The 26,830-nt window shown below is 42.4% G+C and overlaps 1 protein-coding gene and 1 pseudogene across 1 annotated transcript in view; one reads left to right on the top strand and one right to left on the bottom strand.

Annotated features, from left to right (window-relative positions):
* Window positions 1-11,638: 11,638 nt before the first annotated feature.
* On the bottom strand, window positions 11,639-13,250 carry LOC111154229 (annotated as a pseudogene).
* Window positions 13,251-20,888: 7,638 nt separating this feature from the next.
* Window positions 20,889-26,830, top strand: part of LOC111154257 (rotatin) — a 163,209-nt gene continuing 157,267 nt past the window's right edge. Inside the window, exons 1-5 of the mRNA XM_022513760.1 lie at window positions 20,889-20,928; window positions 21,260-21,447; window positions 22,514-22,691; window positions 23,515-23,604; window positions 25,699-25,789. Of these exons, the coding sequence (XP_022369468.1) occupies window positions 20,898-20,928; window positions 21,260-21,447; window positions 22,514-22,691; window positions 23,515-23,604; window positions 25,699-25,789 (578 nt within the window). The 5' untranslated portion in view covers window positions 20,889-20,897. The remainder of the gene's footprint in view (window positions 20,929-21,259; window positions 21,448-22,513; window positions 22,692-23,514; window positions 23,605-25,698; window positions 25,790-26,830) is intronic.

Genomic DNA, 26,830 nt, shown 5'->3' on the forward strand with positions numbered 1-26,830 from the left:
ACAGAGATAAAAATTCACATGGCAATTGAAAGTGACCCTTTATAGCACTGTAGAAAATGGGGACAGTTACTAGAGTTTTAACACTTTGAAAGATCTTATCATTATATCCTAGCAGGAACCAGTGAATAGACGTCTCGGAAAGTCTGAAAGAAACATGGGTTATAAATTAAAGACTCAGGAGGATAAAGTATTGACCATTAACTGATAATTCAGAATAGGTTCCCCATTTAAAGGGGAAATGTATGTTACTCCTCCTGGGATCGAATCTTAGGCTTCAGCTAGAAGAGAATACCAGGTGGTCACATGTGGAAATAAAAATTGGCCCTTGTGTCTTCAGTTCATATGTAGCTCTGATGTCAGTGAGGAGCTGGCACCTGTTTTTCAGTAATAATGACACATTACACATTAACTGCATTGGGCAGGGTTGTTGGACCTGTTACCAAGTCACTGGCCCTTAGCTCCCAAGCACCCTCTCGGCTAAGCTTTGTGACAGGGGGACTGGGTCTCAGACATATCTGTTTTGCCAACTGGTGCCCTGTGGGTTTTGCCCATAGGGAGGGCCATAGGAAGGTATGCAAGGCTAGGGAGGAGGGCTTCTCCTTCCTGGGGACTTCCTAGACGGGAAGCTGTGACCAACTCCCAAACAGTATTTCTTCACTCCAGCAACAGCAGCTGATTGCTGGGGCAGAAGGTGAATCCACTTTGCAGGCTTTCTAACCCTTGAAGAACTAAATTCAAAGTGCTACCCTGGGGCACATGGCTGGCTCAGTCAGTAGAGCACGTGACTCTTGATCTCAGGGTCCTGAGCTCAAGCCGCATGTTGGGTATAGAGTTTACTTAAAAAAAAAAAAAAAAAAAAAAAAAAAAAAAAGTGCCACTTTAAGAGACACCAGCATCAGCTGGCTCACAAAAGTTGGGGTTCCAGTGTCTTGGGTACCCCCTTTCTCAGAGGTCTGGAGTTCAATTCTATGGGACACTTTCTCAAAGCTTCTCTTCAGTCCCCTGAAAGCGAAGGAACCATCTGCTTCCCAAAGTCTTATGACCTCCACTGTGCTTTAATATTCCCTGTTTTACCTTTTTAGAGCTTCAAAACATAGTTAACAATTCTTTACATCTAGTTATTGATCGTTTATGTTAAGTTGTCTATGTTAAAATAACTTGTCATTCCTGTCTCTTGATTGATACAGTTGTGTTAGGAGACAAGGGATGAAAACGATGCAACTCTATGAGTCAATGAATAGGGCTGGTACTTTACAAAGGTTCACATTTGCTTAGAAGGTCAAGTGGCTAAAATTTATAATATTTTATGAAGGGAGAGGAATATGGAAGTACCCTAAAAATCGACTAAACTGAGTAATTTTTCTCAATTCTTATAATGAGAGTTTGCTATATTATTTGTGAAATATTTAATTCTATGACAGAAGACAAGAGAGACAAATGGGTTATTAGTCAGGGTTTTCCAGAGAGCCAACAGGGATTGGCTCATAGAGTTATGGAGGCCAAGAAATCCTATGAATTGTGATCTGCAAGGTGGAGAACCCAGAAAGTCACCCACGCAATTCAGTCTGAACCCAAAGGTCTGAGAATGGAGGGTGGAAGTCCCAGTCTGAGTCTGAAAGACCAAGAATCAGGAGTCGATGTCTGGAGGCAGGAGAAGATGGATGTCCCAGCTAAGCAAAGAAAACAAACCCACTCTTCCTGCACCTTTCCTATGCCATTCCCTTTCTATCTGGCCCTCAAGGAATTGGATGATGCCACCTCATTGGTGATGGTGGATCTTCTTTTACTGAATCTACTGATTCAAATGCTAATCTTTTCCAGAGACAGCCTTCCAGACACATCCAAGTATAATGGTTTACCAGCTATCAGGGCATCTTTAGCCCAGGTAAGTTAGTTGACACATAAAATTAACCATCACAGTTGGGATGGATGAACCTCATTTAAGTGTTAAGCGTAGCGAATACATAAGCTAATAGTTTATGAGTTGTAGGTAAAACTCATAAGAGGTGTTAAAAATAGGAAACGAGTAAAGATGTAGCTTGAAAACTACGAGCAGAATTCACACGATATGTTAAATATAGAGAATACATCAGGGACATTCAAGACATATTACATATATGATAAATAGGACGAAACAATCAAAAGTGTTTATTTAGGGAAAAGAAAATATGAGACAGCCAAGTCAGAAGGTACAGATCCTGTCACTTCTAGGTTGATAGCTCATCATCCTTAGGTTGGTTACTCATTCCGACCAGTCCTGGCCCATGGTGCTTGGGTTAAGAAATGCAAACAATACCATGGTTGTTTCGCAGGACCAGCTGGTGAGCTAGTGTTGACATGAGAAGTACTTGCCCCTGGTTCCAAAGGAGGCAAGGCATATTCCTGATCCCAGGCACTTCCAGCATAACCTTTCAATGTCAACTCTGGTACTTATGACAGAATGAGGGTGGTGGTGGGGAGAAGAACTGAGGAAGAGAGGGAGGGGAGGAGAAGGTAGAGGAGGGAGCAGAGAGAGAGCGAGAGAGGGAATCCCAAGCTTTAAGATTCTGGTGCTCCATGCTATGTTAATTATTCTAGCTGCCCCCCCACAGCGTCTCACTGAGTTTTGAATTAATAAACCATGTGATTTAGCATCTTAATTGAGACTCTCTGTTCACTGAACTTTAGGATCATCCCAGTTGGGATTTTGTGAGGGACTGCACTGCATCTGTAGATCAGTTTGGGATGACTGCCATCTTAATGATACCGAGTCCTCCAACACATGACACAGGATGTCTTCCCATTTACTTAGGTCTTAAAAAATATTTTTTCAGTTGCATTTCATAATTTTCATTGTGCAAGTCTTTTTTTTTTTTTAAGATGTTATTTTTTTATTTGACAGAGAGAGATCACAAGTAGGCAGAGAGGCAGGCAGAGAGAGGGGAAGCAGGTTCCCCGCCGAGCAGAGGGCCCAATTCGGGACTCGATCCCAGGACCCTGGGACCATGACCTGAGCTGAAGGCAGAGGCTTTAACCCACTGAGCCACCCAGGCGCCCCTAATTGTGCAAGTCTTACAATTATTTTGTTAAATTGATTCCTAAGTATTTTTGATGCTATTATAAATAAACAATAAATGGAATGTTGTGCAATATTAAAATGCAATTAAGAAAATGTGATACATATAATAACAGAAGCTATTGTTGGAAGTAGGGTATAATAGCATTGGAAGATGATTTTTATTTAAGGAAAAGAATAAGAACATCAAATCATTTGCATAATAAAACTGTGACTATGTGCCCCAAACAAGCAAAGAAACCTGTATACAGAAGTCCTAAAGCAAAAGTAAAATGTAATTTTTCTCTTTTTTCATCTTTCTGTAATTTCAAACGTCTTTAACGACAATGATTACTTTTATCGTGAAAACTCTGAATATGTATTAAAAAAATCCAATGACCTTGAACTATTTGGGTGGTTAAAATAGTCAGACTGGACTATTTGTGATACATCCTTTTTGAGAGCTAATTACATGTTTATTCTTACAGGCTAAAAATAAAATTGCTGCATTTGATTTCAAATTGACACCAGTTAATCATGTAAGATTTTTTTTTTTGCAATTTCTCATGCTAAGCAGCTCCTGTAACATTAATTTATATTTTGTTTAAATGCTAATCATATCTACATTCTGCTTATCAGTTTTCTGGTTTTGATTTTTTTTTTTAATGATTTTTTTTCAAAGATTTTATTCATTTATTTGGGAGGGAAAGTGAGCAAGGGAGAGAGAGAGAGACAGACAGAGAGACAGTACGAGTTGGTGGGGGAAGGGCAGAGAGAGAAGCAGGCTGAGCAGGGAGCCAGACATGGGACTCCACCCCAGAACCCTGGGATCAGGACCTGAGCTGAAGGCAGAAGCTCAACCACTGAGCACCGCCCCCCACTTATCAGCTTTTTTGCAATATAGATTTTAATTTCTTTTTAATTCCCCATTAAAATTTATTCATGCTGTACGATAGCTCAACAGTCAGTATATGATTTAAAAATTATAATCACAGAAAACTGTACATTTGACATCACAGGAAACAATTTTCATTTCTCACTGAGTAAATAATTCAAATTCTGGCTGCAGAATACAGGTGATTGTCAGGATAGTCTAATTTTTGTGCTTCAGACTTTCTGAATGTTTGTTTCATGGATATAAGAAAAAACAAACCAGTATCTCTTATATCTCTTACACCTGCTGTCCACATTGCCTGAAAGAGGCAGATTTATAGTTGTGTACAGGAAAATGAGCTATTGCTGGAATCTTCCCCACTTGCGACACGTCTCTCCCCATCACTGCGCGCATTCTCTGAGCTGAAGCGGCGGAGAGTCTGAGCATATGGGCGGCTGTTGGAGCTGCTACCCTCCTTCCATGAGAGCCGGTTCCCTAGCTAATTGGAAGGGGCTCTGCTGCTGACTACCGCTTCATGCTAGAAAGACTGTGCCCCACAATTTAATTAGTTGGTAATTCTAATCTACTAATTTAACTAACACTTGTTTTGAGCATTGTGTCACCTGGCACAACATTTTTGAGACTTAATAGAAGAGCGAGCAGTTTCCGGGCAGCGTGCCTTCATTTAGGGCACCGTTAACAGCTCCTTCATTATTTGATTTAACTATTCTATTCTCTGGAATTGTGAGGTTTTCAGCCAAACCTATTGATGCGTGCTCATTAAGACCAGTTGTCTACAAAGCACCTGCTTTCCTGAGAAAGGATCTTATTACTAACACACAGCTAGTTCTCGCCAAGAAGAGGGCTTACATTTCTTTGGCTGGCTGGAATCTTTATCAGACTGCCTTTTCAGTCTTTGTAGTCATTGTGCTAAGTCCAAATTCCTTCCTTCTCCTTTTGTTCTAGGAAGGTCCTGCTGCAAATCACTCTCCATCCTCCCTGGGGAAGCCGGACTGTGCCCTGCCCAGCCCCGAGGCTAGATTCTCCTATGATAGGAGCACAATGGTTCTAGTTCCTGTCACCTTCTCAGGGGAGTCATTTAAACCCAAGGATATCCAAAAAAAGTCAGCACCTGCCTTCCACCCCGCATGGCTGTTAGCCTATACTCTACCCTTCCACTGCTTCCGTTCTATTCTGGTCGCCCTCGTCCCTCCCTCAGTAAAGGACTCCCATTGGAATCAGTAAAGGCAGGAGCAGCAGAGGCAGCTGTGCTACAAGCCTTTCCTTTGTTCTGAGGACAGTGAGTTCCAAGCAGTGCTCTTTTAAAAATGGAAACACTCTCAAGGAGGAAGTCACCTGAAACTCAAAATACCTCCTGTGAAAAGAAGAAGCAGGACCTACTCTAACTACCCCTGCGACCTTGGGCTTGAAGCCATGTTTCTTCTAGTGTCGGTTTCATCTGTGAAAGGTGAGCATGGGCTCAATCCATTTCTTTAGTTTCGGAGGGTTGAGAGAATGCTTTGGGATTCAATGAAAGCCACGGACTTTCTCCTTAGAACAGCACACCTGCGCAAATTAAGAAAAATTATAAAAAAAAGCTAGGGATGGACTGGTACTCTGGAGACCCATGGCCACTGGGTTAAAATAAAACATAAATATGCAAACTAAACCATGAACACAATCTCTAAATTCATTTTGAAGTCTTACATTCTGCAATCCCAACCCCCCCATCCGAGTTCCTGATATGGCTTGGATGTCCTCTGCACTGATCTGTCCCTCATTCCTTATCTCTGTGATGTTGTCACCTGTTTATTTCTTATTACATAACTGTAAAGGGTCACCTTTGGAAAAAAAATCATGAAACTGTGGTGAGACATTACAGGACCCTATCGGCCATTTCTTCTCACTTTTCAAACTTACCTCCCTTTAAAAAAAATTATGTTTTAAATTATGGTAAAATATACATTAAATAAAATTTGCCAAGTTAATTATTTTTTTAAAAAGATTTTATTTATTTATTTGAGAGAGAGAGAATGAGAGAGAGAGCATGGGGGGGGGAGAGTCAGAGGGAGAGGCAGACTCCCTGCTGAGCAGGGAGCCCCATGTGGGACTCCATCCCAGGACTCCAGGATCATGACCTGAGCTGAAGGCAGTCGCTTAACCAACTGAGCCACCCAGGTGCCCCTAAGCTAATGATTTTTAACTGCACAGCTCAGTGGCATAAGCACATTCACAATGTTGTCCAATCCTCATACCACCCAGCTCCAGAACTTTTCATCTTCCCAAATTGCAACTCTGTACCCATTCAACAGTACTCCCCCACCCCCGGCTCCTGGTAACCTGTTTCATAGGATCAATTAAATTTTAACTGACATTTGGATCACTGATTATTAAATTAGTTTATCCCCCCAAATTACACCATGACACAACATTGAAAACCAAAGGCAAAAATTTCATAGAAGATGATTCTAGGACAGGCAATGCGGGGAAAACCAGGACAAACTGCTAAATCTGCCAAGTGTTAACGGAAATCTCCAAGCAAGTCATAAGATTCTCAGGAATATATGATGGTGAAGGCACTTAAAGCCAAAACACTGGGAGACGAATCTTTAGATGGTCTTACAATCTTCTGCTTCAGAAGAACATAATATTAAGTTTGTCTTTGGATACATTTATCAGAAAGCAAGTGAGAAGGAAAACATTCCTTGTCTTTTGAGATAAAACCTGTACTAGAACAGCTGCTTGGACTCTGGAATAGAAGGCACCGTGTCGGGGTCCCACACATCTGGATTGCCTGCTGGTATCTTCACCTCCGGTGAGAGAGAAATTTCTATCTTTCTTAGGCCACAGATGGTTTGGACACCATTAAAGTAGTTGGGCCAGTATCCTAACCAACAGAGATCTACTTTATACCACATGAAAGAAAAAGTTCTCTGTGAACTAGAAGCCCAGATTAACTCTGGGTTAAGCCATAACTCCAACAAAAGTAGGAAAGGAAAATGTCTCTGGAACTTGAGGGAGAGAAAGGGCTTTAAGATTTTTATTTATTTATTTGCGGGGGCAAAGGGAGAGGGAGAGAGAGAGACTCTCAAGCAGACTCCCTGCTGAGTATGGAGCCCAATGCAGGGCTCGATCTTACAACCCTGAGATCATGAATTGAACTGAAATCCAGAGTTGGATGCTTAACTGACTGAACCACCTAGGCACCCCAAGAGAAAGGGTTTTAAATAAAATACCAAAAAATACAATCCATGAGAGAAAAAAACGAGATATTTGACTTAACAAAAATTAAGGATTTTTGCTGAATGAAGGACACCATAGAAAAAGTGACAGATTGGAAGGTAAGGAGATGGGGCACCTGGGTGGCTCAGTTGTTGGGTGTCTGCCGTTGGCTCCGGTCATGATCCCAGGGTCCTGGGATCGAGCCCCCCATCGGGCTCCCTGCTTGGCAGGAAGCCTATTTTTCCCTCTCCCACTCCCACTGCTTGTGTTCCCTCTCTCACTGTCTCTCTCAGATAAATAAAAAAAATCCTAAGAAAGGTAAGGAGATACTTTTAATATGGAAAAGTAGAACATGGGTCAGCATCTAGAATATACAAGGAACTCTAGTGAGTCAACAAGAAAAAAGGGAACCGTATGCATTTTCTGTGTGCCGCTGTAATGACCACAAACTTGCTGGCTTAAAACAACAAAAATTCATTATTTTACAGTTTTGCAGGTCAAAAGTCTGACCAGGAGCTCCCTGGGCTAAAATCAAGGTGTCTGCAGGGTTACGTCTTCTCCGCAGATTGTGGAACAAAACCCATTTCTTGCCTTTTCTGGCGTCTGGAGCTTGGCCCCTTCCTCTGTCTTCAAAGCCAGTGACAGCAAGTGAATCTCACATGCCTCACTGTGTGACCTCCTTTTTTGTCTTTTTTTTTTTTTCACCTTTACCTTTTTTTGTTGTTTATCTGTGATTATACTGAACCCACTCAGAAAATCTGGGATACTCTCACAATTTTATTATTTTAAAAAGAGTTTAAGAGAGAGAGAGAGAGAGAGAGAGCAAGAGCGAGTAAGAGAGAGAGTGGGCACAAGCAGAGGGGGCAGGACAGAGAGAGAGAGAGAGAGAGAGAGAGGGAGGCAGATTCCCCGCTGAGCAGAAAGCCGGGCACGGGGCTCGATCCCAGGACCCTGGGATCATGACCTGAGCCTAAGGCAGACGCTTAACCGACTGAGCAACCCAAGTACCCCATTCTAGCTTTTTTCTTTTTTTTAAGATTTTATATATTTATTTGACATAGAGAGAGAGACAGCAAGAGAGAGAACACAAGCAAGGGCAGAGGGAGAGGGAGAAGCAGGCCCCCCACAGAGCGGGGAGCCCAATGCAGGGCTCGATTCTAGGACCCTGGGATCATGACCAAGGCAGACGCTTAATGACTAAGCCACCCAGGCACCCAGTCTCACTGTTTTAAACTCTCCTGATTAGCGATCTTAATTCCATCAGCAACCTTAATCAGTAAGGGAGTCCATAGGTTCCACGAATCAGGCTGTGGACATCTTTGGGGGAGCTCTTAGTCTGCCTACTAGGTACACATCAGAACAAAGATGAGGGATATGAATTCCCAGAGAGGGGAAACACTTATGATGAACAAATTATGTTCAGAAACTACCAGGACAATGATCTTAAGCATCATCTGGAAGTACATTCATTTTTCTATTAGAATGTTTATTAAGCACATAACATGGGCCAAATTCCCATTGAGAAGCAAAGGTGGAGAGGTCTTCAGTGGTCAGCCAAAGGTCCCTTAGAAACCCAGTCCGTCCTAGACCATCTCATGTGTCCTAAAATACTACCAGTAAAGAATGTATTGATTGTAGAGACCTGATGTATGAGAAGATGTTCTTTAGAATTCCAAGGCTTTTGTCTTCATTTCAGAGTCAACATGACACAGTGTTTAATCTATCTGATTGCTGTGTAAGGTTACCTTCACAAATTAGGAGAGGGCTCAAAGCACTTTTTAAAGAAATTACCAGTGTTAGCTGTAGACTGCCTTTTTGCCTTAACTGATAACCTACTTTCCCTTAGAGATACCTAACTTAATTGAGCCAACACTGAAAAAAATCTGCAGTATCAAAATGCATTCTGTAGAAGTGACTAGAATCAGTATTTTATTTACAGATCCAAGAAATATTCAGCACAGCTGCACCACCTGCCAAGGGAGGGCTGAAAGTCAGGGTCATTTTTGTAACTTCAATTAAATAGATTACAGGCAGCAGGGGCACAAATGGAGACCATTATCATTAGAGTTGAATTGAGAGAGGTGGCAAACATGGGCACCACCTTAAGATCACAGGAAAATATGCCTTTGTGCTAGATCTCCAAAAAGCTGGCTCTTATTTTTTCTCCCTGCAAGTAATGCTTGCCCAGAATCACATATCTGACTGTAACAGCAAAGTTATGTGACTTTACATATTGAGAATATATCTAAACATAATAACAATATTACTTTGAACTTCCATTGCACTCTTCATCCAAGGACTTTTCCATCATTAGCTAATTAAATCTCACAGTGTGAAGATGGAAATATATACTTACCTCATTTTACCAAAGGGAAAGTTTTTCAGTGGTTAGATGACAGAGTGAACAGTTACCTCAATGGGAAGGCAGTAGGGGGACGGGGGTGGAAACGTCTTGCTGAATAATGCAGACGCCTGGGAATGAAGCTCAAAGGTTCACATAAGGGCCATTCATCTTATCACTTTAGAAGGCTGAGTCTAAATGTCACCAGATACATGGAAAATACTGCTCTCACAAATTCTCTGGAAAGGACACTGATTCTCCTTACAGAACTATCTTGGTGTCTTTACAAATTAAGTTCTTTATAAAATGAATTCTTTTTTTTTAGAATAGAGGTTTGACTTATAGCCTTTTTTTTTTTTTAGATTTTATTTATATACTTGACAGAGAGAAACCACAAGTAGGCAGAGAGGCAGGCAGAGAGAGAGAGAGAGAGAGAAGCAGGCTCCCTGCCGAGCAGAGAGCCCAATGTGGGGCTCGATCCCAGGACCCTGAGATCATGACCTGAGCCGAAGGCAGAGGCTTAACCCACTGAGCCACCCAGGTGCCCCTTAAAATGAACTCTTTTTTTTATGTATAAGAATATTTATTGCAGCATTGTTTGTAAAAGCAAAACACTAGAAACAATACAAACATCGATAAAGAGGATGGCAAATAGTGGTACCTTCAAGCATGCAATATTGAATATTGTGCAAGTATTAAAAAGAGCAGAATTGGGGTGCCTGGGTGCCTCAGTCGGTTAAGCATCTGCCTGGCTCAGGTCTCAATCCCGGAGTCCCCCAAGGATGGAGCCCACATCTGATTCCCTGCTCAGTGGGGAGTCTGCTTCTCCCCCTGCTCTTCCGCTGCCCCTCCCCCCACTCGTGCTTTCTCTCTTTCTAGTGCGCGTGTTCTCTCTCTCAAATAAATAATTTTTAAAAATCTTTAAAAAAATAAGGCAGAATCAACAGAGGTCTATCTATTGGCCCAATGACAATGATGCAATGTTGAACAAAGAAGGTAAGTTACTTAGTAATTTTATAAAAACATATGAAAATAGAAACTACTGAGTAATTTTACTAAATATAAAAGAAATTCTTGTTTTCAACTTAATGTCTTACTGCTTTTCTTTTCATAACACCTTATGGAAATAGAATTCATGTGCCAAGTAATTCACAAATTTAAAGTGTACATTTCAATGGTTTTTAAATATGTTTACAGATACGTGCAACTGTCACCACAGGTAATTTTAGAACATTTTCATCATCTCAGAGAGAAACCCCTCACCTCTTAGCTATTACTGCTCAGTTGCCCCAACGACCACCAAATCTAAGTAAACTCTGAATCATTTTGCTTCCGTAGATGTGCCTGCTCTGGACAGCTCATCTAAATGAGATCATATACTATGTGGTATTTTGTGTCTGGTTTCTTTCACTTGGCATAATGTTTTCAAGGTTCATCCATGTTATAGGGTGCATCAGTATTTCTTACCTTTTTTTTTTTTTTTTTTAGCTACATAATGTTTCATTGTATAGATACGATTTATCCATTCCACACACCCATGTCTATCCACTCATTAATTATGGACATTTGGGTTGCTTCTACCTTTCAGCTCTTACAAAGGAGGCCGCTATCAACATTCATATACAAGTTTGTGTGGGTACGTGTTTTCATTCAGGGGGCACGTACCTAGAAGGAGAATTGGCCGGTCACATAGTAATTCTATCTTTACCTTTTTGAGGAACTGTTGACTATTTCAGTTCTCTTGGGTATATATCCAGGAGAGAATTGCTAGGTCATATGTTAATCCTATTATTCAGCTTTGGAGGAACTGCCAGACTGTTTTCCACAGTGGCTGCACCACTCTCAACCCCCAGCAGCTGGTGTGAGGGTTCCAATTTCCGCACATCCTGGCCAACAATGCTATTTCCCCTATTTTTGATTACAGCCAACCTGGAGAGGGTGAAGAAGTATCTCATTTTGATTTTTTTTGATGTGCATTTCCTTGATAACTAAAGATGTTCCATATCTTTTCATATGTTTTTGTTTTTGTTTTGGGGGGATATATGGAAAGAGTATGTTGTAGTTAGGAACAAAATATACAACTTTCTTGGCAAAAGAAAGAAAAGAAAGTTCTTTTGATCTCCTTGAATGCAGCACACACCAAAAGTGACAGTCGCCCTCAGCGCCCTCACAAATGGAGGAATAAGCAGAGGGCCGGAGTGCAGAGATCTTTTTCCGGGCCCAGACCTGTGAAAAGCGATGCCCAAGTGTTCGTGCTGAGCGAGGCCCACGGTTGGAAGGCGTTCCTGGTTAGCCCCCGGAGTCCGGAAGCATCAGCACCTCCGGTAGTGTATTTGTGTGGGCGGACCTCAGAGATAGTGTGGGTTCGGTTCCTGGGAGAAGGCACAGGGGTGTACTGGGAGAAGTGCGCTCCTTGTGCAGTGACAGCCACAGGCATGTACGTGCCTGTGCTGCTGAGGGAGAGGTGCCCCCTGCTGGGTACGCGGTCCCACTGTGAAGGCAGGCTGGAGAGAAATGGGGTGATCCATCCCTCGGGGCAGAACTGAAGCTGAAAGCCGCGGGAGGTGTGATGGGTGGCGCATCGAAGAGGGCTTAGGTGACGGCAGAGGACATGTGTGAGTCAGTCACACGTGTGGCTCACATGTGGTCGGAAGACACAGGAGATGGAAGACACGGGGAGGGTGCGGACTGAGCAAGCATCCTGCTGCGGGAGATGGTATAATGGGAAAACGGATTCTGAAGAGCTGGGCTGGGGTCCTAGGTCAAGGCTATACCACCCACAGCTGCATTCCTTAGCCAGGCCTGTCCATTTTGCACAGACTTCCCTTGGTTCTGCCATTTCTGCGGACTGTCAGCAATCCTGCAAAGCAAGGGGTCAGATGGGGCTGGAACTCCAGCGGGTGTCTTTTTTTTTTTTTTTTAAAGATTTTATTTATTTGACAGACAGAGATCACAAGTAGGCAGAGAGGCAGGCAGAGAGAGAGGGAGGAGGAAGCAGGCTCCCTGCGGAGCAGAGAGCCCGATGTGGGGCTCGATCCCAGGACCCTGGGATCATGACCTGAGCCGAAGGCAGAGGCTCCAACCCACTGAGCCACCCAGGCGCCCCTCCAGCGGGTGTCTTAATACATTTTCCATTACAGTGGGTGATGATGGCTTCATACTTCTCTGTGGACTCCATTCTTGCAAAGCCATCCCCTCTGCTGGTCCCACTGGTGTCTCGGAGGATTCCAGTGAGGATAACCTGGCCAGAGGGCTTCCTCTTCTAGTTCCTGCTTATCCATTGCTAGTGGAAGGATTGACAGGTATAACTTTGTGGGGTCCTGCCCCTGTTGCTCTGTGGCTCTGTGCCTGTATGCCACTGGCTTTCAGTGCTGTTACAGTTTTCTGTGCTGCCGAAGGACGGTCAAAGTCCACAAAGCCACAGCTGTTGCACTTGCTGGTGCTTTTCTCCGGTATGACCTCAGGGGAGACAATCCTGCCATATGACCAGTACGATTTGATAGGGTCCTGGTCAGTAATGCCTGGTTGCAATCCCCGGATATAGATGTTGGTTTTGCTCAGCTGGTCCTTTCCATTGCTCCCTCTGCTGCTGCCAGGGGTACTGTTGCTTGGATGAGGTGATGCCATCTGCTGAGGCAGCGACACATACAGCTTCTTCTTGTTTTTCTTATACCCAAAAGTCAAAATCCCGGGCCTGGAAACCACTGAGAGAAGCATCTTCTCTTTAATGTTAGGTGGCTGAGCCTTCCCACGTGTTTATTGGCCATTTAGATACCTTCTTTGAAGAACTGTCTATTCAGATTTTTTGCCCATTTTTAAATTGGGTAGTTTTTCTAATGTTGAGTTATAAGGATTTTTGTTGTTTTAACATATTTTGCATAAAAGATTTTTATTAGATACATGGTTTGCAAATGTTTTCTCCTACTCTTTGCTTGACTTTTCACTTTCTTGATAGTATCCTTAGAAGTGCAAAATTTTACATTGTGATGATGTCCAATTTACCTTTTTAAATTTTTGCTTGTGTTTTTGTTGCCATATTTAAGAAACCACTGCCTAATTCATAGTCATGAACACTTATGCCTATTTTTTCCCCAAGAATTTTATAATCTCAAGTGCTTGCATTTAGGACCTCGATCCATTTTGAGTTCATTTTGTAGACGGTGTGAGGTATGAATCCAAATTCATTCTTTTGCATGTGGATATCGGGTTGTCCCATTTTTTGAAAAAAATATTCTTTCCTTGTTGAATTGTTGTGGCATATTTATTGATAAGCAATTGACCACAAATGTAAATGATTATTTCTGGACTTTCAGTTTTATTCCATTAGTGTATATGTCTGTCCTTATGTCAGTAATGCTGTAGATGCTGTAATACAATAGATGCTGTAGCTTTGTAATAAGTTTTGACACTGGGAAGCAGAAGTCCTTCAATTTTGTTCTTTTTTTGGGTTAGTTTTGTCCAGTCTGGTTCCCTTAATTTCTGCATGAATATAAGCCAATAGTATCCATATTGTTTCCATATGGATAAACATTAATTTTATGAGAAAGGTAGCTGGGTATTTGATAGAGACTGCTTTAAATCTGTAGTTCAGTTTGGGGAGTCTCGCTATTTTAACAGTACAAAATCTTCCAATCAATTGCACAGGATGTCTTTCTACTCAGTCTGGTCTTTAAAAAATGTCTTTCTTTCTTTCTTTTTTCTTTTTTAAGATTTTATTTATTTATTTGACAGAGAGAGATACACACACAGCAAGAGAGGGAACACAAGGAAGTGGGAGAGGGAGAAGCAGGCTTCCCGCAGAGCAGGAAGCCTGATTCGGGGTTTGATCCCAGGACTCTGGGATCATGACCTGAGCCAGAGGCAGACACTTAATGACTGAGCTGCCCAGGCACCCCTAAAAATGTTTTTCAACGGGGATGCCTGGGTGGCTCCATTGGTTAAGTGTCTGCCTTTGGCCCAGGTCATTATCCCAGGTTCCTGGGATTGAGCCCTGTATAGGGCTTCTTGCTCAGCAGGGAGCCTGCTTTTCCCTCTGCCTGCTGCTCCCCCCGATTGTGTTCTCTTTCTCTTTCTTTGACAAATAAATAAAATCTTTTAAAAAATGTCTTTCAATGATATTTTGTAGTTTTCCACGTAGATGTCCTATATTTGTGTTACATTTATTCCCAAGTATTTTATTCTTTTTAACATTATTGTAAATGTATATTCTTTATTTAATTTTTGGATTTTTTATTGCGTATGTGGAAAAATAGGATTTGATTTTGTGTATTGATTTTGTATTTTGTAACCTTGCTAAAGTCTTTCCTTTGGTCTAATAGTTTCTTTGTGGATTCCTTCGAGTCTTCTACATGTAAGGTCATGTCAACTGTAAATAGAAATAGATTTACTTTTCCTTACTAATCTGGAATGTCTTTTATTTCTTTTTCTTGGCAATTACTCTGAATAATACTTCCACTACAATATTGAACAGCAATGGTGATAGCAGACGTCCTTGTCTGCTTCTCCACATCTATAATTAAGAACCCTATTTATTAAATTGTGCAAAGAAAGCAAAGTTCAAATCTATGTTGCTTTGCTATTTGAAGTGGAACATGAATATACCTTGTTTCAATTCTTCCACTTCAAAATGGCATAAAATATTTATTACTTTTCTATTTTGGTATTGGGAAGATGAATTAGAATGTGATGGTCCCCTTAAAAATTAAATATTATGTAAATTCATAGAACAAAATTATGGAGCATGATTAGGACAGTTCTTAACTAGGGGATGAAACCTTTCACCACAACCATTTTTCCTTCTTAAAGGTCAGAATTATTGGGGTGCTGGGTGGCTCAGTTTGTTAAGCAACTGACTCTTGCTCTCTGCTCAGGTCTTGATCTCAGGGTTGTGAGTTCAAGCCCCACATTTGGCTCCATCATGGGCATGGAGCCTACTTAAAAAAAAAAAAATTTAAAAAACTCCCAAAGATCCAAATTATTAATTAATCATGCTCTTTTTAAAAAACATTATTTTAAGGTTTATTTATTTTGAGAGAAAGATGGAGAGCGTGTATATGGGGCAGGGGGAGGAGCACAGGGAGAGAAATCTTAAGCAGACTCCCTGCTCAGGGCAGAGCTCAACATGGGGCTCAACCCACTATCCTGAGATCACGACCCCAGCTGAAATCAAGAGTTGGTCACACAACCAACCAAGCCACCCAGGCACTCTGAATCATGATCTTTATTCTTGACTAAGGCAGGCTGGGGTTTGGGCGACTTTCTGGAAGACACACAATGTTTGCCTGTCCTGGGGACCATGAATAACTTGAATAACCACAAATAACCCACATCTGTTGGTTAGTCTTTTTGTTTATGAATCCTGCTTATTTGCTCTTTTTTATATATTGTCTTGATAAATAAATACCCCAATTAATGTAAAAGTGGCTTATAAAAGAATTTCTCCTTTGGGCCAATAATTCCTTCCCTCTGAAAAATGAGGAAAAGAGGGTCAGAGAACTCCCTTTCCCCTGGCAGTTGTGCCTGGGTATGGCTGCATCAATAGCTGGACAGTCCTGAGTCCTCTGCCTGTGAGACCTCCCGCAGGGAGCGGACAGACTGTGTCTTGGGCCAGGTCCCTCTGAGTCCCTCTGCTGAACAGAGCTACCTCGTGGTTTTACTTGCAGGTAGCACTAACATGAAGTAAAACACTGCATTCTCTTCCTAGAAAGACAAATATTTCAGTCCATTTAGCTACTATAATAAAATGCCACAGACTGGATAGGGATGGCTTATAAACAACAGTTCTAGATATAAACACGGTTCTAGAGGATGGAAAGCCCAAGATCAAAGTACTAAGAAGCTCAGTGTCAGGTGGGGACCAGGTTCCTGGTTCATAGATAGCTCTTTTTTCTCTGTCTTCACATGGCTAAAAGGGGAGGGACCGATCTGGAACATCTTTAAGAAAAGCATGAGTCCTGGGGCGCCTGGGTGGCTCAGTGGGTTAAGCCTCTGCCTTCGGCTCAGGTCATGATCCCAGGATCCTCGGATCAAGCCCCACATCCGGCTCTCTGCTCAGCGTGGAGCCTGCTTCCCCCTCTCTGTCTCTGCCTTCCTCTCTGCCTACTTGTGATCTCTGTCTGTCAAATAAATAAAAGTAGGCAGAGAGGCACAATGGGGATCATATTTTAACATACAAGTTTTGGGGAGGGGGGAGGAGGGAGACACCAAACATTCAATATGGCAAAGAGGCATCCTCAAGTTTGACAGCCACTAAAATCTCTATTATTTGCAGCAACTACCTATTATAGAGGTCCTGGGGTAAGCGCTTTCCCTGGTTTATCTCCTTTAGTCCTCACATAGTCCTATCAGTGGGTGTTATCTTTAACCCCAATTTCAACCTGTACAAGCTGAGGTTTAGGTATTATAGAGGCATCAGGGTTCCCCCGTACCCAAGATTCCCCCCCACCCCATTTTCTGTTCGTCCCACCCCTTTCCTTGGTGGAAGTCTTTTGCCCAACTCCTTGTAACTCTGGTACGATTATAATGCCCTGCCCCACAGTTCAGGGTGTGAAGGAATAATTCAGGATCGGGCAATCTCATAATCACTATCAGATGGGCTTTCCCATCACAGCTTTTATATCTGGATGTTGGGAGAAAGGTTCTTTCTTTCTTCTTGGGTCACTATATGGGAAGATGGAAGTCTGGACCACACTCCTCTTTTGCCCTATATATTTTGGGAGGATCCTGCCTGTTAAAAAAGAATGGGACAAACATACTGAGGGAAGCAAGACTAAGATGTTGAGAAAAAGAATAGTAATATTTTTGAGTCTCTGAGGCTAGATCCTTTTCTAGAGCAAGGTAATAAATCTCATTTTTGCTTACTCCTCTGAGTAAAATTTTTGTCATTTGCAACCAAGAAAGTTAATGAGCTTCCCCATAATTATGCAATTAGGAAGGTTGCAAAGCTGGTTTTAAACCCATGTCTGGTTCCAAGGTTTGTGCTCTATGTAACAGTTTGTTTAGCTTATATGACTATGAGCCAGGGATTTTAAGTTAGTCAAGATATAGAAATAAAGGGTAGGAAGTGCACATGATCCCAACTGACAGACCTACTGGTTATAACCCCAAGTATTAGAATCCAAGTTCAAATTGTGAGGAAGAGCAAAACTGCACAACCTTTCCAGGAAAAAAAAAAATAATAAAGCATTTCTTTTTCTTTTAGACTAAATCACCACAGACAGTATGAGTTCTTAGGAGAGTAACCGAATATTTCCTGTGACTTTCGGTATAAATATCTCTTCATCTAAGCCAAAGGATCCAGTATAGCAGACTGAGGCAATGCCAGTGATTTGTGGGTATGGTATGACTGAGAGGTCGAAGGATGGTTGATAATTAAGCGGAGCTCAATAATTAGAACTTGACCTGTGCTCCTGGATCCACATGTTTTTCTCTTTAATCTTGCATGGTTTGTGACAAGCAGATCCCAACATACAAGATCTCTACTTTTCATTCAGTCCCGAGCATACAGACCCTGCCAGCTGAACGACTTGTCATTTACCACCAGGTAAAATTCAACATGATTTCCCTGTAAGTTGGCATTTAAAGAAATATAACAAAAACTACTGTAAGTACAAGCAGAAAATTACAAATATACATCCATACAGTTCTCCATACATGCACACAAATATCAACTGTCCATTTTTCAAGCACTCGGACATCATTTAAAAAAACCACATCGAAGTTCAAAATGACAAAAACCCCAGTTGCTGATTGGGATACAGTAACAGTAAAAATGAATAATTAAAGGATATGCAGGACAGACTTGATGATTAAAAACCTCCTACATAGATCTTGGGTGAAATTGAAAGTATCAAAATAGGTTCAGCATGGTTGAGAGTTCTAACTGTAGAGAGAACATTTTAAATCTGAACTCATGATATATGCTTAAACCTTTCCTTAGATGTGGATTCATGGAATTCTCTTTAACTAAATAAGAAAGAATACAGATAAACAGCAACCTTTAGTTCAAGAAGTGAGAAAAGGAACTGCAAAACAAACCTAGGGAAGGAGAAAGTTACTGATAATAAGTAAAAGTACAGTAAATACATTAGAGTATGAGTATTCTTTTTAGAGAATTGATAAGTTGAAGATTGATTCTTTGAGGAAAAATTGGCAAATCAATACTTAGTCTAATAGAAAAATGATACATAATTGCTTTGAATGTGATAAGCAGGACTTCATGACTTTTTTTGTAATTATAAAAACAATATACGCTCAACAATAACAATAAAAATCAGAAAATAAAAACAACATAAACAAAACCATTTTGGATGGATGGCTACCAGACATAGTGTGGTTGGTCATTTCGCAGTGTCTATCAATATCAAATATCAATACTGATATAATGTTGTATGTCCATCAAATCTCATTTCATTTTTGACACCCCCCTTTTTGCTTGCAACATGCTTGTTTTAAATTATAGCTGACCCCTGAACAACAGGGTTTGGGGACAGTGAGCCCTGCGCTGTCAAAAATCCACATCTAACTTTTGATTCCCACAAAACTTAACTACCACTTGTCTACTGTTGACACGAACCCTACCGGTAACAGATAATTGATTAACACAGATTTTGTATTTTACATGTAGTACACACTATATTCTTACAATAGAGCAAGCTACAGAAAAGAGAATGTTAAGAAAATTATAGGAAGAGAAAATACATCTGTAGTACAGTCATACTCTATTTACTGAAAAAAAAATTGTGCATCAGTGGGCCCGGGCAGTTCAAACCCATGTTGCTCAAGAGTCAACTGTAACTTATTTTTCTCCCACAGCATCGTCATCCCTTCCCCACTGATACCTTCAGTGTCTCATCTTCTAAGACTTTCATCTTAGAAATATCTTTGAAAAGTTATTTCCATTTTGTACTGTCACGTGTACCTTGACCCTGACACTTGGGATCCACAATTGTAGCCTTCATGCCTGGGTCACTATGGAAACTTCTCAGCTGGTGTAACTGTTCCCACTTTTGGGTCCATTGGGCACCGTAACCGGCATGAGCTCTTCTCTCCCCTGAGGGCTGAGCAATGCGTTCCCCGTTACCTGCTCGGCCGGTGGGGCTCGGGTGTGGACGACTGGGACTTGGGTTAAATGTCCCCACCTCTGTCCTCGCACTCTCTGATCCCCAACTGCTGTCTCCTGCTCAGCAGAGGGACAAGTGAAGAGCAACCAGCGGGCCAGCAGCCCCGGCACCTCCCTGTCTCCCCCGGGTGGTAATCGGGCCGCACAGAGCGGCTCTTCCGCGGCCCTCGACGAACGCACTCTGAGTCCTTGCTTTGCACGGACGGTTTTCTCGGGCAGGAATTCCCTGACCCCATTTCCCTGCCTGGCGAACAAACCCCTACGTACCCTTCAAGGTCCAGCGCAAACATCGCCACCATCCGGCCCGCGACCTCGTGGAGCTGCGAGGCCCCGCGGACGCTGCAGAGAACGAAGGTCAGGCCCTTCGAAGGTCAGGCGAGGAACCTCGCTGATGTCCACAGCACAGGAACGGGTATTATGCCGCCGTGACAGCCTTTCCAAGGCACTGAAAACATCCGTGAGAAAATGTTCTCTAGGATGAAAACCACTTGACACATTTAACTTTGTCGTTGCTCTCAGCCCTGCTTGGATTTTTCTGTTTGTTCAGTGCGAAACTCAACCACCCTTACCCCGCCGCCCCGATTTGTTCGTTTGTTTCTACAGTCCCCTTCTTCTCTTCCCTTCTCGTATTTCCCTCCCGCACCCCTTGTCTTTGGCGACTTGCCTGTCTACACGGAACTTCGGGATCCGAGGACGCCACTTGCGGTTGCAGGTACATTTTACCGTTAAAGTAAGTGATTTTAGTAACAGACGGTGGTGGGGCGGTTGTGGGCGTGCGGGAATCCAAACCCCACCAAACCCTGCATTATCAATGGCAAAGTTCTGGGAGCCGAGACTTGAGACGGGCAGGGCCGGAGCCAGTTTGCAGGGCCCGGGTGGCACCCGTCGGGACCCCTGCAGCCCGCGCCCGAGCCCGCGCTGAGATGCCGGAACCCCAGGAAGGTGGGTGCGTGGCGAGCCCGGAATTCCGGGGACGGAGCACAAATGGGCGAAGACCACAACTCCCGATGTGCATCGCGGCCGGGACGCGTTCTATTCCCGGCTTGTCTTCTCATTCTTTCCGATTCTTACGATAAAGACTGCTGTCTAGGAACTGCTTAGTGGTAATTACAGAGAGACTGTAAGCTTCTGTGGTGTCTGGGGGCTCACAGTAGCTCACGGGGTGCCTCCTGTTCGTCTGGTGATTCCCTGCGGCATCGCGGAACTCACCGTCCGACCCCCGGGTTTCCATGGGGACACTAAGTGTTGACGGACGCTGTGGCGCGGCAGTTTAATTCTCCGGCGGCGGCTGATTGAGCGGGACGAAATGGTCTTGACGGGGCTCATCAGGAAACTCGGTAACAGGCTGAGCCGCCCCTCGCTCCCGTCACCCTCCTGTCGTGGCCACTTGCTAGGAATAGCCGTGTAGCATTCTCGATCCCGGCCCACCCCGAGACGGCTTCCTCTCGTCCCGGCCTCTCCGGGGCAGCCCCCGGAGACCCGTCTGGGATTTCGTGTCAACTCAGCGGTTCGCGTCCTGAACGCACCGGAGGCCGCCTGTGAAAAAATCCGGTTTATGTCCCTCTTCGCCCTGCCCTCGTCCCCAGCGTAACTAAGCGAGTGGTCGGGTCAGTCCGGGTGGGCGTCTTTGCGGAGGTGGGCGACGCGCCGCGTGCGGTGTTTTGACAGGGCACCCGCTGGCCGAGATCAGGGAGCGCGCGCTCAGGAACATCCTGTGCAAGCTCGAGCGCGGCCTGGTCCGCGGCGACGACCTGGCTCGGGAGAGGCCGCTGCTCCTCCACCTGCTGAGCTGGTTCAACTTCCCGTCCGTCCCGCTGAAGGAGGAGGCTCTCGGCCTGCTCAACACACTGGTTAAGGTAGGATCGTTTTGAAGTAAAAGCAGAAGAGCGAGGGTTTCCTAGTCATTTAGTTGTAGCACTTTTTGGGAAAGTTAAGTAATTACAACTTTTTTTTTTTTTCTTAAACTGACGAGAGATGTTGAATTTTAATTCCTCAGGGTCTGTGAGGCTCAACTTGCTTTTCTCTTACTCGTCACTTTGACTCCCGTATTGTCTCTACTGCGCTCTCTGGAGTAACAGAGCTTCTGGGTTCTGGTGTGTCCTAGTTCTTCGGGATCCTTTGGACGCCGACAAATTGGTCCTCCTGTTTTTCGTTTCGTTCTCTTGTTTGGTTATTAATAATTCGATGTGTCTGTATGAGAGGGAACACGTTCAATGGTCACGGTACAGACCATGGATAAAAATCCCTCACGGGGGGCGCCTGGGTGGCTCAGTGGGTTGAAGCCTCTGCCTTCGGCTCAGGTCATGATCCCGGGTCCTGGGATCGAGCCCCGCATCGAGCTCTCTGCGCGGCAGGGAGCCTGCTTCCTCCCCTCTCTCTGCCTGCCTCTCTGCCTACTTGTGATCTCTGTCTGTCAAATAAATAAATAAAATCTTAAAAAAAAAAAAATCCCTCACGGACGTGACCCTGCGTTTTCTGGATCTGTTTTTCAGATTGAGGGTCCCCAGCCTGTGTTGAGGGTGGTTGTCAGGGTTCAGAGGTCAAGCGGGCAGGCGTGACCTTTCCACACTGTCACTGTGCCATCTGAGGGGATTGTTACTTTGTCATTCTCTGGCTGGAGGTAGGACAGGGTAGGGTGGGAGTCCATGGCGAGAGGTGATGCATTCAGTAAGTAAACAGGGGAGTTTATAGTGAGCATTTCTAGTGCTGCGTGTCTGGGCTTTTCATGAGTTATCACGTGGTTTACACGTCTCTATAAATCGATTTCATACACATGGAAGTTCTTTACTTTTCCCTATGTCAATACAAGATTTATTTTTAAAAAAAAGGAACATCTAGAATACTAAGAATAATTTCATGTTTTTGTTGCTGTCAGACAGAATGTAGACATCTTGGTACATATGGTTGTCCTCCTTATTTCAGTATCCCCCAGCCGTCCAGCATTTGGTCGACCTTGGTGCAGTGGAGTTCTTATCTAAACTTCGTTCTGACGTGGAGCCCAATCTGCAGGCTGAAATCGATGGCATTCTGGATGGACTTTTTATTCTTCCTTCAGAAGATGCTGCACTATATCCTGCATCTTACCAAACCAGACAAACTGGTAACTCTTTGGAATCAATCTGATGCATTCTGTTAAAATAGAAATGTATTGGTTCTAGTGGTTAATTCTAAGGAGAGGGACCTGAGGTTAAAAAAAAAAAAAGAGATCATTTTCTCACATTAACATACATGAGCTTGACCTTCCCCCCTCCCCCACAGTTATTCAGAGGAGGATTCATTTGTATTTGTTGCTTTTTTGGTCAAGGGGCCTAAAAGATGCCCGAGATTTTCTTTTTTGAGATTAGTTTGCTATATTACTTCTGCAGTAGTAACAAATGATCAACAATAACAATAATAATGTGTTCCCATTCTAATTGCAACTGAGCTGCAGAATATGTAATCACACGTGACAGAATTGTCAAAGGTACTGAAAGAGTGCTTGATTCCTTTGTTTTTGACTTTTTCTCTAAAGATATTAATTAAGGTTAATATCTTTATTTATGAAGATATTAATGAAGGTTGAAGTGTCAGGAACTACATAATGGGAGTAAGAGAGAGGAAGGAGATGGAGTAGGAAGCAGAGATGAGTCCTTGAATAAATACTTTGTAACAGATTCTTTATGTATGTTGTGGATATTTTCATTTTAACAAATAGTTGTATTTGCTGAACCATAAAAGGGAGGGGAATCCCCCCCCCCAAAAAAACTATCTCAGCATTTACACTTTTTTCCTCTATAGGAAGACTCTTCAGGTGAACAAATTACTATAATTTTTCTAGTTTTTGAAATGACTGTAAGACTTAAAAGATTAGTATTTGAAAAAAGTAAATTTTACTTTTAGCAAATAAGGAACCAATAATACAGTAATATATATTTTCTTATCAGAATTGCTACAACAACCTGAAATCTTAATAGGATATTTTCCTCAAGACAAAAGTAATTTCCAGCAGATGGAAGTGTCACCACGACCAATGGGTGTGTATATGTATAGAGAAGTAGATCCTGTTAACCTGGTAAATCAGAAATTAATGTGCTTTTCCTTGTTGTAAAGACTTAAATGTTTCAGCACTGAACCGAATGTTGCAGTTTCCTAAAATTAGGATGTAGAGTCTAAATAGTAACATTTTATGTTATTGTAACTGAATTTGAGCAACTCTGGTGGTGGGTGGTGATGGTGGCAGTAGTTCTCCTGAGCCAGCTGAGCACAGATTTGTCCCGAACGGTGCCATGCACTAGATACTTGTCTTGGGATTTATTCTCAGCTCACTAAATGGTATTGTTCATCCAGTTACTCAAGCCAAAGACTCAGGACCATTTGGGTTTCGTCATTTGTCTTTATCCCAGCATCCACTTGATTGAAGAGTTCTGATTTAGGGCCTCTTTCTCTCCCTGGAGTCTCATCCAGGTCTTTTCATGTCTGGCTATGTCTCTGCTCACATGTTACCTCTTTGGAGAGACCTTCCTGAGGACGCCTGTCAGTGATCACTTTATGTCTAATTTTCTTCCTAACATACATTATAATCTGAAATTACATATTTATTACCTCTTTTTGTCTTCCTTGTTATAAGTTTAATGATGGTGGTGAACACTGCTTTATCCCCAGTGAGCAGAATGATGCCAAAAGCTTCCTAGGCACTCAGTATGTATTCTCCGGATGAATGAATGAATCTTTTCTGGAGTCCCAGTGAAATTGATACTGTTATATCTCCATTTTACTGATGAAGGCCCTGAGGCTTAGAAAGGATAAAATCTTTGTTCTGGGTGATGTAGTTAGGGAATAATTAAATAAGCGTGTATCTGACAGTTTATTATCTGCACAGTTGAAATGAAAAGGTTGTGTCCAAGGGTATATCTGCTCATGTTAAGTATTCAGTTTATCTGCATTAATAAAATGCTTCTGTAGAAACTCTCTGGTTGAATAACAACACGAGAAAGACCTGCAGACTTGTTTAGTTGTTAAAATATTTTACCTTTTCTTTCTGTAAAAGTTCTGTTAGACTTGTTAGGGAGCCTCAGTTTTTGAGATGGTAGTTTCTTGTGTTCATGATTAAGAGGCTTCACTGAGTGACTGTGAGAGACATCTGAAGGGAGAGAGTACGTCCAGGTCTGGGAAGGTGCACACTTGAGTGCAACTGTGGAAAACATTAGGGACCGTTGAGATGGTGATATTTTGTTCCATGAGTTGCAGTTTGTGGATTGACGATATGACTTATTTTGGTCACATCTTTTTGTGTGCAGTATAATCTGTCCTTCACTCCACCCCCCTTTAACTTTTCTGTTAGAAAATAAATCCTGCTTGGATCTTAGCACTTTTGAAAGAAACAACTGTGCTATATTTGGGAATTTAATAATGCTGTTATCTAAATTCAGTGATTTCATGCTCTTTTCAAAGCATTTGGCAGAGGGAATATTTGCCACTTGGAAGGGTTTATGTAGATACTAGATACTGCTTCTCAGCATTGCTGCCTTAACTTGTACAACACGAGATTCGTTAAAAAATAATTTGAACAGGGTAGTTCAACACTGTTGGTTTCTCAGATTTCTTTTCATCTCGAGTGGTGATATTTGATCTTCAACCTTATGGTCTTCAAGTCATCTTCAAAGAGGTTTAAACATCTAACACCATTGAGGATATTTGAACATGACTAATTAAATATAGTGTCTGATTATGTTTATATCATTTTTAATTTCTACAATTAAAGATCTCCAAATGCCAGTTCCTTTTATGTTAAATTTAAGCTCTGTGTTTTGGTTAGCCACAGGGTAAAATAGAAAATGTAATTGAAGCTCTAAATGTCATTCAATATTGGTTTGTATTTATGCCATTCTAATAATATATGGTTCTGTGTAAATTATGAAAACAGAGCTCTGTTATTTATCTTCTTAGGGAACAGATTTGCAGCTGACCTTGTTTGGTATATTTTAGGTCACTGTAACATGTAACTGGAAGATGTAATGTAAGATGTAACTTTATTTGAGGACTTGTTTTAAGGGTGAAGCTGTATTCTTAGTGTGGTGAGTCTCTCCACATTGCCTTTGATCCCTTAAATTTTGCTGTTCCATTAACAGTAAATCAGACCATGAAGTGTTTGAAGTTTTCTACGTTTCCTTGGCTACCCCTGACTACAACAGATAGACATGTTCTCTCCTCTAATGAAAGGTACGGTACCTGATGTGTGTCATGTATTTTGGTTCATTTATAGCCATTAAATCTGGTTGCCATTACTGTACATTTTCACCAGGAAAAAACATACTAAATGGCTGTGAAAGGTAGTAATGGGAATATATGAGTGATTTTCACTGTTTCAAAAAGCAAGTCAGAAACTTCCTATTTGCCATTATCTGGCTACACATCAAGATTTTGCTTTTGTTTTGTTTTTGTGGTTGGGTTCTTATATGCTTCTTGGTGGTAGGAATCATCTCTAATTGACCAGATTCTCCGATTGGCCATTGCTTATGCCCTTAGTTAATAAAAATAGAAAAAGATTAAACATAAGTATAGTATTTTTTAGTGGACAATATATTCAGTTGACAGTAAAAAGACCAGCTTGCTAGAGTTAGGACTAGATAAACAGTTGGATGCTATTAAATGCTTTTTGATGCTGGCACTTCCATAGCATCAGTAGATTCTCTTGGAACAACGTATTGAAGAGGTAGAGTCCATGTGGGAAAGCGGCAGGGGTGGTTTTGGTGTCAGCTCTGAGGCAGGCCTCAAGGAGGAGCTATGATTTCTAGTAACATACCTCTGGATGGCGGGTGGTGGACTGGAGCTGGGCTGAGAGAGGGGGTATAAATTCTTGTGGTGGGAGGTAAACAATTGTCGAATCCCTGGGGGGCACATACTGTCTGAGACGGTGAGGGGTGTCCTCTCGGATAAGAGGAGAATCCCAGCTTGATTCACTAGGCCAAGGAAGAGCAGTAAGGAATTTAATTTCTAGAATTAACTTTATACTTGCTCTTACATTTTCTGTCATTTAGCAGATTTCGTTGCATTCTGTGCCCTTTGACTTCACTGATTTCATTTTGAGCACTGTGATAGTCTTTTTTTTTTTTTTTTAAAGATTTTATTCATTTATTTGACAGTCAGAGATCACAAGTAGGCAGAGAAGCAGACAGATAGAGAGAGGTGGAAGCAGGCTCCCTGCAGAGCACAGAGCCCGATGTGGGGCTCGATCCCAGGACACTAGGACCATGACCTGAG

The sequence above is a fragment of the Enhydra lutris genome, unplaced genomic scaffold (assembly GCF_002288905.1).
Source record: "Enhydra lutris kenyoni isolate GAN:26980312 unplaced genomic scaffold, ASM228890v2 scaffoldscaffold36, whole genome shotgun sequence".
NCBI classification, from domain to species: Eukaryota; Metazoa; Chordata; class Mammalia; order Carnivora; family Mustelidae; genus Enhydra; species Enhydra lutris.